At 36.3% G+C, this 14,309-nt stretch overlaps 1 protein-coding gene across 1 annotated transcript in view; it reads left to right on the top strand.

The window, feature by feature from the left end:
- The window catches only part of LOC117289466 (cystine/glutamate transporter-like), a 32,977-nt gene extending 26,596 nt beyond the window's left edge, over positions 1-6,381 (top strand). The window contains exons 7-10 of the mRNA XM_033770602.1: positions 3,200-3,296; positions 4,062-4,211; positions 5,114-5,291; positions 5,865-6,381. Coding sequence (XP_033626493.1) covers positions 3,200-3,296; positions 4,062-4,211; positions 5,114-5,291; positions 5,865-5,929 — 490 coding nt within the window. The 3' untranslated portion in view covers positions 5,930-6,381. The remainder of the gene's footprint in view (positions 1-3,199; positions 3,297-4,061; positions 4,212-5,113; positions 5,292-5,864) is intronic.
- Positions 6,382-14,309: the final 7,928 nt, after the last annotated feature.

The following is a 14,309-nucleotide window of genomic DNA, read 5'->3' as shown; positions in this document are numbered from 1 at the left end:
ATAAAAGTTCAAAAAAAAAAAAAAGATCAAGAAATCAGCATTTTAATTGAAGCATACAGGCCTGTTGTTTTCATAATTTTCTTGGGAATCGTTAGCCTTATGTTTGAAAAATTATTAATGAGTACAAAAAAAGTGGTGCTGCGACATGCAATGCAGTTGGTTGCCTTCAAGTTGGCTGTAAACGTTGCCTTGTGTGACGAGGCCTTTAGACACTGGCTGACCCATCTCTCCTATACGCTTCCAGCTAGTCTGCAAAAAGGCGTACAGTCTCACTAATTGATATTCTAGGGAAATGTAAATGGTTTTATGCAACTTGGTCTGCTGTTGACGCATTTCCAGTTCAATCGAGAGAGAGAAAATTGGAATATATGAATACGTGATTAGATTGCCACTTGTAAATTATGTGTGGTTATTTCCTCGGGTGTAGGTGGGTTTATTTTAAGCTTTGTGAAGCAAACAAATTAAAAAGCGGATTACTTTCCTATTTTAGGGATTATCGACTGTCAAGCATGAATGCGTAAAGTATACATGCAGGATTGCGGCTTTAATTGAGATATGGTTTGGCTTTGTGGGTTTCGTCCCGTGTCAAAGGAATGAAGCAAATTAGGATTGCAATTAAAATCACGCATCCGGTTTGCTAGGTAGCTATTAATACCATGATAAAAACATTATTCCGCCACTCAAAAAACAAAAACAAATCATTACCCAGTAGAGCCAGAACATGTAGCTGAATTTTTTTTTTTTTAAAGATAATACAACTCCAAAAAGACAAGTGATAAGGTAATTCAGTTTTTAAGCAAGAAGTTTTAGTGTGTACATGTACCCCTGGCCTGGATAGTAAGAAGTTTGAACTGGTTCTCAGTTATTAATGTTTTAAGATAAGATAAGATAAGATAAGAACTTTATTATCCCACACTGGGGAAATTAAAACTGACCTTGATTCAAACAGAACAGACAAAAACATTAAAAATTGTATAACAATAAACAGACAGATTAAAATATTTGGTTAAGAATGTCAGGTACAAAAATATGTTTCTGGCATGGATGAAACATTGTGCACAGCAATATTTGTATACAGGGTAAAATGTACACGAAGAGAGGTCCTGAAAACCGACAAGGTTCTCAATAATATATATTTGGTTTGCGGTAACACCATGTGTGTATCTACTTGCCAGGTAGAGTTTGTTCTTAGAGAACTGTCTTGCTTTATTCTACTACCTAGGAGTAGATTGTGCGGGTGTTCGGGAGACTTCTCAGTTCTGAAAAGAACTGTCCTGCTTATTAACTATTACCTGGGCGGATGGTATAGAAATAGGCTGGGACTAACTACTCTAGCTTATAGGATCGTAATTAACGGTACTACCGCGAAGTCAGTTCTGAATTGGTCTCTTATTGTTCAGAACAAACAGTACATTGTTTATGTTGTTCACTAGTCAAATGTTGCTCTCCATAATAAGAGATAGGCTCTATTTGTACAGATCGTGAAGGTGAAATTAATTGTAGTATTATCAGCAGAAAAATTGCATTGTAAGCATTTTTATCTGACGGGATCACACATTGTCAAAAAGAACAAACAAAACCCAAAGTACATTATGTGTAAATGGGTAGCACTGGCCGGGCAATGTTTTTAAACTCGAGGACATTCCTCCCATTCTAGGACGAGGAGAATGTTCACGGGGAACCAATTCTTTGTTTTGGTCATACCACAGTCTGTTTGATACTGTCATCAAATATTTGTATTATTCTTTTTTTTCTTCTTTCTCTGTGGAACTAAAAACAATAGGTATTAGGGATGGGACCATCCACAGTGACATTCCACCATCAACACCCCCCCCCCCAAAAAAAAATTGCCCTATAGTGAATTTCTTTACTTCAAGCAGGCAACAAATTTGATTCCCCCCATACGTGTATGGCCATTGACTGTCTTCCACATTCCAAGAGGGTTTGGTAACTTTCTCCAATGAAAATATTTGATTCACAAATCTGATCAGATTTTTGTTTTCATTTACAAATATGTGGTTTTTTTTCTGACGACATCGGAAGAAGTGCAGAAAAGAAAACAAAATACTCCGACCATTTACGATTCTCAATCCAACACAGCTTACCTTCTTGATAGCTGAAGACGTGCATGCATTAATTAAGATTAGAAGTGCCAGTCCGTTGACGTCATCTACACACTAGCAATATTCTGTTCTTAACGGATCGGCAATATCAATGAGCCACAACAAGTCGAAGCCCACTGTCTCTAATTGCTTGGTTTTCAAGGATTCATTGATCGTAGAGAGCTTCTTGTGCTCTCCTGACCCATTAATGTCTTCATCCATCTTGAACGGTTGCCATCTCTGATCGGTTGATACCGTTTATACAAAGTCTGCATTCAACCCTGTAGTGGGTGTTGTCAAGAGACATACATGAACGCTGTACCCTGGAATTTATTAACTCATCTTTCGTCATGAAAGCTGCTGATAAGATGTTTTCTGCTTAAGATGGGACATCATTAAAGAGTGACGTACATAATATTCATCCTGATTGAAACAATTAAACAAGGTTCTACTCCATACTCCCTGATGAATACTACATGTATAGTGTGGTTCAGCCCCCAATTTCATGGCTCTGCTCTCCATATTTCAAGCAAAGAATCTGCCCCTACTGAAGCAGGGAATTCCGAGATTACAATGTACGTCAAGTGTATTTCACAGGCTAGAAGGAATGTATGCTTGTGTACTGGCATTCTTTGCTTACATGCACATATACACATGTAGCTAGCGCAGAAATTCTGCGCTTGCGTTCTAAGCAAAGAATGGTATCTGCAAGCGCAGAGTTCATGACAAGCAGAGCCATGAAACTGGGCCCTTGTCTATCTGTGATTTCACACATGTGTGCTCTTTAAGGACCATGGACCCACCCCCCTGCTTTTTTCCCTCACGTGAAAAGCAGGCCTGTACGCATAATTTTTTGAAGGGGCAAGGGCACGAAGGCATTTTTTCCTTGGTAAAGGGAACCCTATAGATGAGGAAATTGTAAATTTCTACTGAGCATTATATTAATAAGGGCACCAAGGCAATGGGGCATGGAGGCACTTACCTTTGCTGCCTCCGTGAAGTATCAGGCATTGAAAAAGTCATGAAGTTTACAGTGAAGAAAGAGTGTGCCAAACATAACAAGCTTTGACAGGATTTTGTTGTTGTTTTGATTTCAGAACCACGTTTGCAGCTGCCAGAGAGGGCCATCTTCCCAGGATCTTGGCCATGATCCACATCCACAAACGTACCCCGATGCCTGCAGTGCTCCTTATGGTAAGAGATCGTCAGTGATGATTGGCTCTGAAATAATAAGAAAAATTAATAACGGAAGATTGTGTAGCCGCGATGTCAGCCTTGATGAAAGCGCTCTTGGCGTTTGATGGGAAAGTCTATGATTGAAAAGTCTAAAGCCTGGTTCATGCTTCCTGCGAAACTGAATGTGATATGAATTTTGATGTCACTGGGCTGCTTTCACAACAAATATTTTGTAGGAGTTGAGAACAGGGCAACTCTTCCCTGAGTGATTCCCTGCGAAGTTGTGACGTCAAAATTGGTATCGCATTAGAATGAAGGCGTCACACGTGCAGTTAACAGGCAACCAGTTCCAGGCATTTTTGAAATAGAAAACATTCTTGCTTTCACTTTGATAAAACTTTGTTGGGAATAAGTACGACCGTGTTAGAACAAAAAATCTGCTGTTCTACCAAAGTGTTTCCTTTGCAACTTCATAGAGCTACTTAAACGGAAGCAGTAGCTAAGCACAACAAAACTATGCTAACCAGAATAAAGTTACTTAGCCCAGTTTTGTAAAGCACCAAAAAGTAGCTAAGCACAATTATGCTTACCATGTTAGGTTACCAACTAAAATTATGCTTACCAGAATATGGCTACCAGATACATATAGCTGCTAAATAAACCACAACAAGTAGACTGGTAACCTTGCTTATTTTTGCTTAGCTGGAATGTTGAAAGCAATATCTTCTGCTTAATAGGGCCCCGCCTACTTAGCCTGAAATCTATCTGACTTTCTTCCAACAGTTACCGATCTGTCTGGTCATGCTGACTAGTGACAACGTCTACAGCCTCATCAACTACCTGAGCTTTGCTAAGTGGTTATTCCTTGGACTCTCTGCGGCTGTCCTCCCCTACATGAGGTGGAAGAAACCCGATATTCCACGCCCATTTAAGGTAAGTCTTGACGTTGAGATTCTTTGGGAAGATTGATTTTAGATACACCAACATGATGTTTAGCCATGTAAGACCAACTAAAAGATCATTGGTGCACAGAGGGGCCAGTTATGACGTCTTCTGCGAAACCTTTAAAGGCAGTGTAGACGTTTGGTAATTACTCAAAATATATAATAGCATAAAACCTTACTTGGTAACGAGCAACGGAGAGCTGTTGATAGTATTAAACGGCTCCCTCTGAAGTGATGTAGTTTTTGAGAAAGAGGTAATTTCTCACAAGAGTGTTTCTTCTTTCATCATTTTCTTGCAACTTTCATGCCCAACCGAGCCCAAGTATTGACAGGTTTGTTATTTTATCCATATGTTGGGGGTATACACCCAGTGAGAATACTGGTCTTTGACAATTACCAAAGGTGTCCAGTGCCTGTAAGTGTGAAGTCAGATCAGTGCGCTGGAGCTAGACTAGAAAATCAGACTCAAGACCATTTCAGTGGATTTCTTTTGAGAGGAGCAGATTTGTATTGAGACATCACACTTTGCTTACATGTAGCAATTAAGATGCATCTTCAACCTTTGCTAATGAAATTGAGAAACTTCACAATCTTCATTTATCACTTATATTCTTATTTCAATAGACTAAAGGCGGACTCACACTGCAACGATAACGAAATCAATAACAACCAAGACGCAAAGAGACCGCATTCTATTGGTTGAATTGATCCATGCAGAATACGCACACGCTCATTGAACCATGGAATGCGCTCTCTTTGCTACGTGATCGTTATCTTTTTGTTATCGCTAAAGTGTGACTCGGCCTTAAATAAAGACAAAAGAGGAAACATTGTCTGATCTTCATATACAAAACTAAAGTGACCAAAGTAATTTCCATGTTTGGTTTGCAGGTCAGCTTGATTATTCCAATTCTCTTCATACTGTCCTGCTTGTATGTGGTTGGCGTCTCGCTCTACTCAGCGCCCTTAGACTGTGGTATCGGTCTGGGTATCTTACTGACGGGGGTACCCGTCTACTACCTGTGTATCTGGTGGGATAACAAACCCGAATGGGTGGATGTATATATGGGTAAGTTACCAATTTGAAATGAGAAATTTGTTTTCTGTTGTCCGCATCATAAATATTTTGCTCCGCCATAACACGCATGTTCAGAATAACTAAATCATTAAATGTTTGTCTACTGCCCCCTTTGGATGGAGTTGTAACAATGCGCCTTATTTTTGACCGCGTGAGTGTGCACCCAAACTGGTATCACTTCCGGGGGGGTATTTTCATTCATACCCCAAATAGTTATTAAAGACATAACACATTACCACCACAGACATCATATCCTATCCACCAGGGACAATAAGACATCAAAGGAGCCGTTATAATCCACCTCTAAAGCAAGTTAAAACTATGGCACAACTAATGTGACATATTACGCAGATTAAAACTATGCAGGACGAATTGCGTATACCCCCCAGGAAGTGACGAAAGTGCTATTAAGAGCGCCCTCACATGGTCAAAAATATGGCACATTTGTTGTCTTACTTTACTTGGAGCATGAATGTGCAGGAGCTAAAAACACTGATCAAAAGACTGTATCTTGAAATTGTTATCACTGATGAGTTTTTGTATTTGTTCTTTTTTTTTTTGCAGATAAACTGACTCTGTTCCTGCAAAAACTTATGTTGGTCGTTGTGCAAGAGAAGAAAACTTATTGAGGTGTCCGTCTGTCCTAGATTTCTATGGTCTTCCTGTTTACTGGATAGCATCAGTGGGTATAAGAAAACGAACCGAACCAATGACATCATTACAGGGTACTTTCTGGCTTCAATTTTGTGGCACTGTTGCAAAATGCAATGGTTAGTAGTGCCACAAAATTAAGTAAAGTTTGAGAACTGAGTTTCACATCAAAGATTGGAGGGAAAACTCCCAGAAACCTGTAAACAGGCATGATATTTAGTAGATGGAAACTTGCATCGAAGATAGAGGAAAGTAATTTTGGTTTTACCCATAGTATACACTGATGTGTGATTATTACGGTGACACATATATACTAAACAGTGCTAACACATATCCATGTATTTGGGTAAAACCACAATATTAATAGGTATGATATTCTTCCTACTTGAGTAGAAGACGATCAGAGCATACTGATCGAACAACGAGTTGAAACCAAACCATCTTTTCAGAACCACCCAACTCATTAGAGACAGTCATTACATGGTGTTTCCGCAAACATTTCTGTATCGTATTTCCACCATGCAAAATTTCAAATCCTACTTGAGTTTGATTTCAAATTTGTTTGCCCTTGGAAAAAGTTTGCTACTAATAAGGTGTGGGAAAATCTATTAGAGCCAACACCATGTGTGCATGTAGATTGGCCCTTGAACTCTATAAAATATTCGTACTTTTTTCCTCAAGACCAAATATCATGCCTTAAAAACATTATTTTATTAAATAATATCAATTGTCTTTGAATGTCATATCATTATTATCTGTGGAAATATTTAGGGGGGGGGTGTAAATCGCTTGGTCTAAAAAAAAAAAAGGGAAAGTTTAAAAGTCAACAATACCTTCTTTGTACAGAATTAAAAAAAAAGCAATATTGAATGTTGAGGACTTTTTTTTAGTGTAAGACAAGTGAACAAATTGACTGTATTCCGTCAGAGCAAGTTTAATATTTGGTTCTTTAAAATACCTGCCACAAAATCCTTTTGAGTAAAAAAAATAGTTTGAAGAAAATACTTGTCTTTGTCTTGAATGTTTGACAGAATATATATTATATAATGTTGTTTGTGAAAACCAAGAATATATTGATGAAAGAAAAAAAGGTTTTGCTGAAAGCAATAATTTTGACACTAGTTGTTAAAAGTATCATCTAGATAATATTCTAAGAAATATTACAAGTTGGTGACGATAGGATTTGATAGATTTGAATTTAGAAAGTGTTAGTTGCAATTTAAAATGGAGCTCTTTTGTTTTATTGCTGTGCATTTTTATGTTTGCACGGTTAGTGCATTTAGAGGTCTGACATTTCTTTTGACCCAGTTGTTTAGTTTCTATTGTTTATTTTCCCCTCAAAAAAAAAAAGAAATTTTAAAAACAGAACAGGGTTAAGCTTTGTTCATACTCACAGTGAATGCTTCATGCAAAAAAAATTTGACGGCACAGCTCTATTTTCGCTGCAAATGTTTCGTAGGAGTTTAGCATACCTCAACTTTTCAGAAACATTCGTTGCAAAACTGTGAAGTCAAAACTTGCATCGCATTCGCATTTGCAGGAAGTATGAACCAGGCTGTGGGTATTTATTTTTGTAGCGAGTTTATTTATTTTTGTAGCGAGTTTATTTAACTTGATATGTTTTGTGTAATAGCTCCTTTAGAAGTCTTGAAATTAGTTTTGTTTGGGTTTTATTGTAACTTTTTTTTCTTCTTCTGGCAAATGCAAGCCTGAATTGGGCAGCTTCCAAGTTGTATTTGACCCATGGGTGGAAAGCTTGCTGTAAAATATCATTGTAATACAGAAATAAATTAATAGACCCTTCCCATACAATATGCTAATAACATGTACGCATGCGCACAGACCCTATTGTTTGGCAATTGCCAGAGAGATATGCACTAAGCAGATGCACAATTGTGTCTGTGTCACGCAGCCATTAGTCGTTCACGAAACAGCGTGATGTTCCTTAATGTTGCCAACGAAAACGTTAGTGTGCACGAGCTATGTGCGGGGTACATCTTATAAGAAGGGTCTATTAACCACACAGGAATAAACTTCAGAAGCAGAATGTTCAGTTGGGAAGTTCCTTTTACCGTTGAGTAGAAAGGCTTGAGTAACTTACTTTCTTGGGTCTTCTCAACTTTTGTGTGGAGGAAAAAAAGAAGAAAAACAAGGATGAACAAATCATCTTACATGACATTGTTTAAGCTTGGATGATTGCAGAAAAATCAGCCGAGCATATTAATGCATATATGTGATTTATTATACATCTGTGAGAGTTAAGGACAAGTTGATTACGGAGCGCATTCGATAAAAAAAAATTAGCCTCTGGCAATCTCGTAGGCAAAGAGAAGAATGACAATATAAAGTTGTTTTCTATTTTAAAAAAAATTCAGGTTTCAACCTCATTCATTGATAGAGAAGATTTTCACTTATTGCAACATTATAAAGCGACTTTAAAAGACACGACTTTCATAATGTTATCTTTCAGAGTGTAATCGTTCTTGAAAAGGTTGAAGTGGAAAAATGGTTACCCCCTTTACAGTCCATGAGGATATAGGCTTGGGTATCATCCACTAGGAGCCTGGCTGGTAGAGCAGAAAGCACTACCTTCCCAACTTAAACAAAGCAATCATGGTTAAGTGTCTTGCTTTAAGGACACAAGTGTCAAGACTGGGACTAAGTTTAATGTAAATCTGTGGACATTGTGTTTTGTGTTGTACAAAGAGTACCCAAACCCTTTTAAAGTCTGTGTCTTTAAACTAAACCAATCTTACATAAATGTGCTGATAGATTGGGATTAAGTAGAACTAGCTTAACTGTTAAACAAACATTATCAATGCAATGTATGTTTTAAGAAGTTGTAAATAAGTATATAGAGTAAATTTGTCAATTTATCGGTGGTTTGTTGATGATTTTATGGGAAGGTTCAACAGTCTTAAAGAGCAGTGCCCAATTTCATAGAGCTGCTTAAAGCCATTGGACACTTTCGGTAAACAGTTTGGCCAAAGGCCCACACTTCTTCAATCACAACTTGTATATAAAATAACAAACCTGTGAAAATTTAGGCTCAATCAGTCATCAGAGTCAGAAGAAAATAGCGGGAAAACCCACCCTTGTTTCCGCACGTTTCACCGTGTCATGGCATGTGTTTACTATAATCAGTAATTCTCGTAGCGAGAATTGATAATTGTTTTAATGTTTTCTCAAAAAGTAAAGCATTTCATGGAACAATATTTCAAGAGAAGTCTTTTACCATTACCTTTTGTAAACCCTGTAAGTTATTTGTTAATCTGTGAACTTTTTTTTTTTCTGTTCCGAAAGTGTATAATGGCTTTAAGCAAAAAAATTTGCTTAAGAATTGAAAAATGTTTGGCAGAAACGAGCAGGATACCAGTCACAAATTGTATATGTAACATAGTAATTTGGTTGGTAACCTTATTCTGGTAAGCACAATTTTGTCTGTGCTTCGCAACTGTTTGTGCTTAAGCAGCTCTATAAAATTGGGCCCGGTTTACAAAATCAGAGAACACATAATCTGAAGGATCAGTTGGTTGCAATGAAATCTGTTTGATTTGTAAGGCAGGATTTGTGACAATTGTTTTGTTCAACTCTTTGTGAAGTGTCACAGGTTAGTTGTTTAGTGACAGTCTGGAAAGTTGAAATTTATTCTTAACTCTCTCAGTGCCAAGGTCAGATATGTACAATGTATTTTGAAAGTGCCATTATCGTACATGTTCCATCTATTTTATGTACTCGAAAAGTGTCATAAATACCAATGATATACATGTTACTACTCAAGAAATACTATTGACTGTGTGATGTACCAAAGCAATCTAAAGACACTGAACACTATTGGTAATTGTCAAAGACAAGTCGTCTCACTTGGTGTATCTCAACATATGCACAAAATAACTAACCTGTGAAAATTTGAACTCAATTCGTCGTCGAAGTTGAGAGATAATAGTGAAAGAAATAACACTCTTGTCACACGAAGTTGTGTGCTTCAGATGCTTGATTTCGAGACCTCAAAATCTAATTCTAAGGTCTCAAGATAAAATTCAAATGTTTTAGTGGAAAAATATATATCTATCTCGAAAACTACCTCACTTCAGTGGGAGTTGTTTCTCACAATGTTTTATACTATCATCAACTCTCCATTGCTCGTTACCAAGTAACTGTTTATGCTTACAGTTGCTTTGAATAATTACCAATAGTGTTTCAGTGCCTTTAAATCAGCAAGATACATTTTGGGAAAAAGCAGGCACCGAAAGAGTTGAAAGAAGAATGTTGTACCTTCCCATTCCCTAGACACATTAATGTTTATTCAGAACAGGAATCGTTCAACAATGCAATAGGATTTTATGGACATTTTTCTGCCATGCTATTTTCAAAATGATAATTGAATGTGTTGTGGTTATTTTTCTCTATACACAAGAAAGGGTTGTGTACATTCTAAATGAGTTGAACACAAATTAAGAAGTTATAAGGATATTAGAATGTGATATGAGGTTTTGTTCTGATTTAACAAACTTCTCAAATATATTGTATATACAATGTTATAGTGTTATAACTTCAGAGAGAAAAGAAGAGAAAATCTTCAAGTAACTTTCTCGCAAACTCTTGTATATAAATACAATTATAGTGGTATTGCAGATAAGAGGTCCTATGGATTTGATATGGTTATGTCAAGATTTATGGATTTATTAGGGGAGTTAAATTTCAATTTGTAAATATTAAAGCGTTGTCTTTTATTATATCGTTCACTTCGTGTAACTCAAAACAAATATATATTTTTGTCTTCTTTATGATTTTTATTGTTTTTTTTTGCTTCAATTGGTTACTCGGACGCACCATGACTTGGACATTATTAGATATTTTTCCCATGGTCCGGAATACTGTATTCTTAAGTGTTACATAAAGCTGCATGAGCTCATTCCAAATATTGGAATGACTAAAAAGTGGTGGGATTTTGCCATGTTCTTAAAATTCTTTCAGTAAATTTACATGTTTCATGGTAAGGGTAGCATTATATTAACAGAATTTTAAGAAAAAAATCCCCCCAAAAGCCGGACATAGGATAAAAAAATCAAAACCCAGGTCACTGAAAGAATTATAATAGCCGTAGTTGACTGCATTTTATTAACAGATGATAAACTCACAGGGAATACTGTATTTTAAAGTATGACATAAAACTTGCATGAGTTTATTTTATTGAAAGTGAGTTTGGTCACTGCCTTTATGCCATCCTGCTTAAAATAGTATGGCACAGCTTTACTGCATTTTGTTTAATGGATGGTACAGCATTGTTTACAAAAAAACAACTAAATTATTATTATTTTGAAATTTGCTGTATGTAAATTCATATAAGCACCAATCCCAAGTTTATATAAATGAAAATGTCATTCTGGAACTTGGTGCAAGGATCAATAGACCTGGGTCCAGTTCATTAATCTGTTAAGTAATGGCAAACGTAAGCAAGAGTTCTCTGTGCTTGGCAAGCTTTTGTGCTTACATGCTTTGTGAAACTGGGGCCTGTATCACAGTGCAGCCATCTTTGTCTGAATTCTCAATTTGTAAGAAGGCACCAGACTCAAGCAAGCCTCATTTTGGTTATATTGGTTTGAATGTAAGGGAAGCAAGAATGTTTCCAGTTTTGTCTTTTCCTGAAATGATTAAGTTTGTTGTTTTTCCCTCAGTTTTTTTTTGGGTGATATATTGTAACCAATGTAAACAATAATTTCAAATCTTCTTTGGTTTTGTGAGTAGAGAACATATTTATTTTTAATTTCTTTTACTTTTATGTTGGTCATTTTGAGTTACAGACCCCAATGAGGTCGTTTTGTTGTATAAATAAATTTTAAAAAGAACATGCACTTTGAAAATACTAAACCATTGTTTGCCTTTTGGTATTTGTTTTGTTCACGTTGACTTTAGTGGTGTGCACGAGTGTTCAGAAGCTTATTTCACAAAACGCGAGGATTAGTCCAATTTTTAGAACCAGGATGGGTTCTTTGCGCTCTAACTGTCAAAGACCAGTCTTCTCACTTGGTGCGTCTCAATATATGCACAAAACAACAAACCTGTGAAAACTTGAACTCAATTGGTCGTCGAAGTTGCAAGATAATAATGGAAGAAAAACACTCTGGTCACACGAAGTTGTGTGCTTTCAGATGCTTGATTTCGTGACCTCAAATTCTAAATATGAGGTCTCAAAATCAAATTCGTGGAAAAATATTTCTTTCTCGAAAAACTACCGTCACTTCAGTGGGTGCCGTTTCTCACAATGCTTTTTACTATCAACATCTCCCCATTACCCGTTACCAAGTGAGGTTTTATAATGCTGATAATTATTTTTAGGGTGCACCCCACTGAACAAACTCCCATGCGTGCATGCTCAAAATAATTTTCAGTACACAAAAAAACTTGGAAGTCTCACATTTTTTCACAATTAGGGGGAAAATATCCATTGTTATGGTCTGCTCAGTTTGATGTGGGGAGTCCAATGGCTTATCGCGTTATTCTCCTTTAAATAAAGACACAATACACCAGCGTAATACTGTAGGACCATTCTATGTCATCCAAAATACCTCAAGTTGGAACTCAAGAACCCCCTTGTCACAATTTGGCAATTTCTTTATACTGGGCCCCTTTCTTGGGCTCTAAAAAAAGTCTAAAATATTTTGAGGGGCCGTCACACAATAATAATGAGTCCAACGCTCCGTTTTCTCTCCTATTTTTAGTGAGGTGCACCTGTAAACTTTTTTTTTTTAACTACATAAATTATAACCATTTATTTTGAATGAAAAAAAAACTCCCCAAAAGACAACCGACGTAAAACATTGTGATATCCACATTAATTGAAATTCTACTTATTGTGACAATCTGTGTTTATTTTTGACAGAAGTGCAAGGCTTACCCCGTGTGATTTAATTCAATTTCAGCTCATATTGAACGAAAGTGTGAATTTATCAAAATTCAACACATTTTTTACAAAATTGCGAGGCTTACCCTTTGTGATTTCACAAATTTCAGACCATTTTTGACAAAATTGCAAGGTTTAGTGCTTATGATTTGTTTCCGTTTTTGACGAAAGTGCAAGGGTCCTTTGTAATTTTATCCAATCTCAGCTCTTTTTTGACCAAAAAATGGAAGGCTTACTTCTTTTGAATTAATTCATTTTCAGCAAATTTTTGACGAAAGTGCAAGGTTTAGCCCAGTGTGATTTTATCAAATTTCAGCCAATTTGTGTTGGGTTTACCTATTTATCAAATTTCAGCACATTTTTGCAAGGTTTACCCCTAAGTGATTTCATCAAATTTCATCAAACTATCCTAGTTTTAAAGACAGGACACTATTGGTTATTGTCAAAGACTAGTCTTCACAGTTAGTGTATCTCAACGTATGCATAGAATAAAAAACCTTGAGCTCAATCGGTCGTCAAAATTGCGAGATAACAATGAAAGAAAAATAAACTTGTCACACGAAGTTGTGTGCTTTATGATGCTTGATTTCGAGACCTCAAATTCTAAAATTGAGGTCTCGAAATCAAATTCGTGGGAAATTATTTTTCTCTCGAAAACTACGTCACTTCAGAGGGAGCTGTTTCTCACAACGTTTTATACCATCAACCTCTCCCCATTACTTGTAATCAAGAAAGGTTTTATGGTGATAATTATTTTGAGTAATTACCAATAGTGTCCACTGCCTTTATAGGATTCGGGTACTTTTTCAAAATGTCCACAGATTTACATTAAACTTACAGGGTTTGAAGATAATGATAGTGGAAAGCTTCTCTTCAAATATTACTAACTAAGGTTGTGTAGTTTTTGGGAAATGAGTAAAACAAGTCACAAAATAATTTTGGTCTCATGAGACCAAAATTATTTTAGCATGTAAAATCCCATTAACCAGTTATGATATTATACCAAAACCATAGCATAACTGGTTAATACGTTTTTACATGCTAAAACTGAGACGAAAATTACTACTTTTACTCATTTCTCAAAAACTTCAGCACCTCAGTAGGTAAAATTTGAAGGGAAGCTTTCGACTATCATAATCTTCAAACCCTGTAAGTTTAATGTAAATCTGTGGACATTGTGTTTTTTGTTAGGAAAAAGTACATTATACCAAAAAAATGCTAGCCTTGTGATTAATTTTATCAAATTTCAGCCCATTTTTGACAAAATTGCAAGGTTTACTACCCCTTGTGATTTTATCAAATTTCAGCACATTTTTTATAAAATTGCAAGGCTTAGCCCTTGTGATTTTATCCAGTTTCAGCACATTTTTGGCGAAGTAGCAAGGTTCCCTCGTGCGATTTTATCAAAAATTTGCAGTTGAGCCGAGATTGCATAGCTCACATTCATGAGTATA

The sequence above is a fragment of the Asterias rubens genome, chromosome 4 (assembly GCF_902459465.1).
Source record: "Asterias rubens chromosome 4, eAstRub1.3, whole genome shotgun sequence".
NCBI classification, from domain to species: Eukaryota; Metazoa; Echinodermata; class Asteroidea; order Forcipulatida; family Asteriidae; genus Asterias; species Asterias rubens.
The sequence above is the reverse complement of the archived record's forward strand: the minus strand, read 5'-3'. Positions and strand labels throughout refer to the sequence as shown.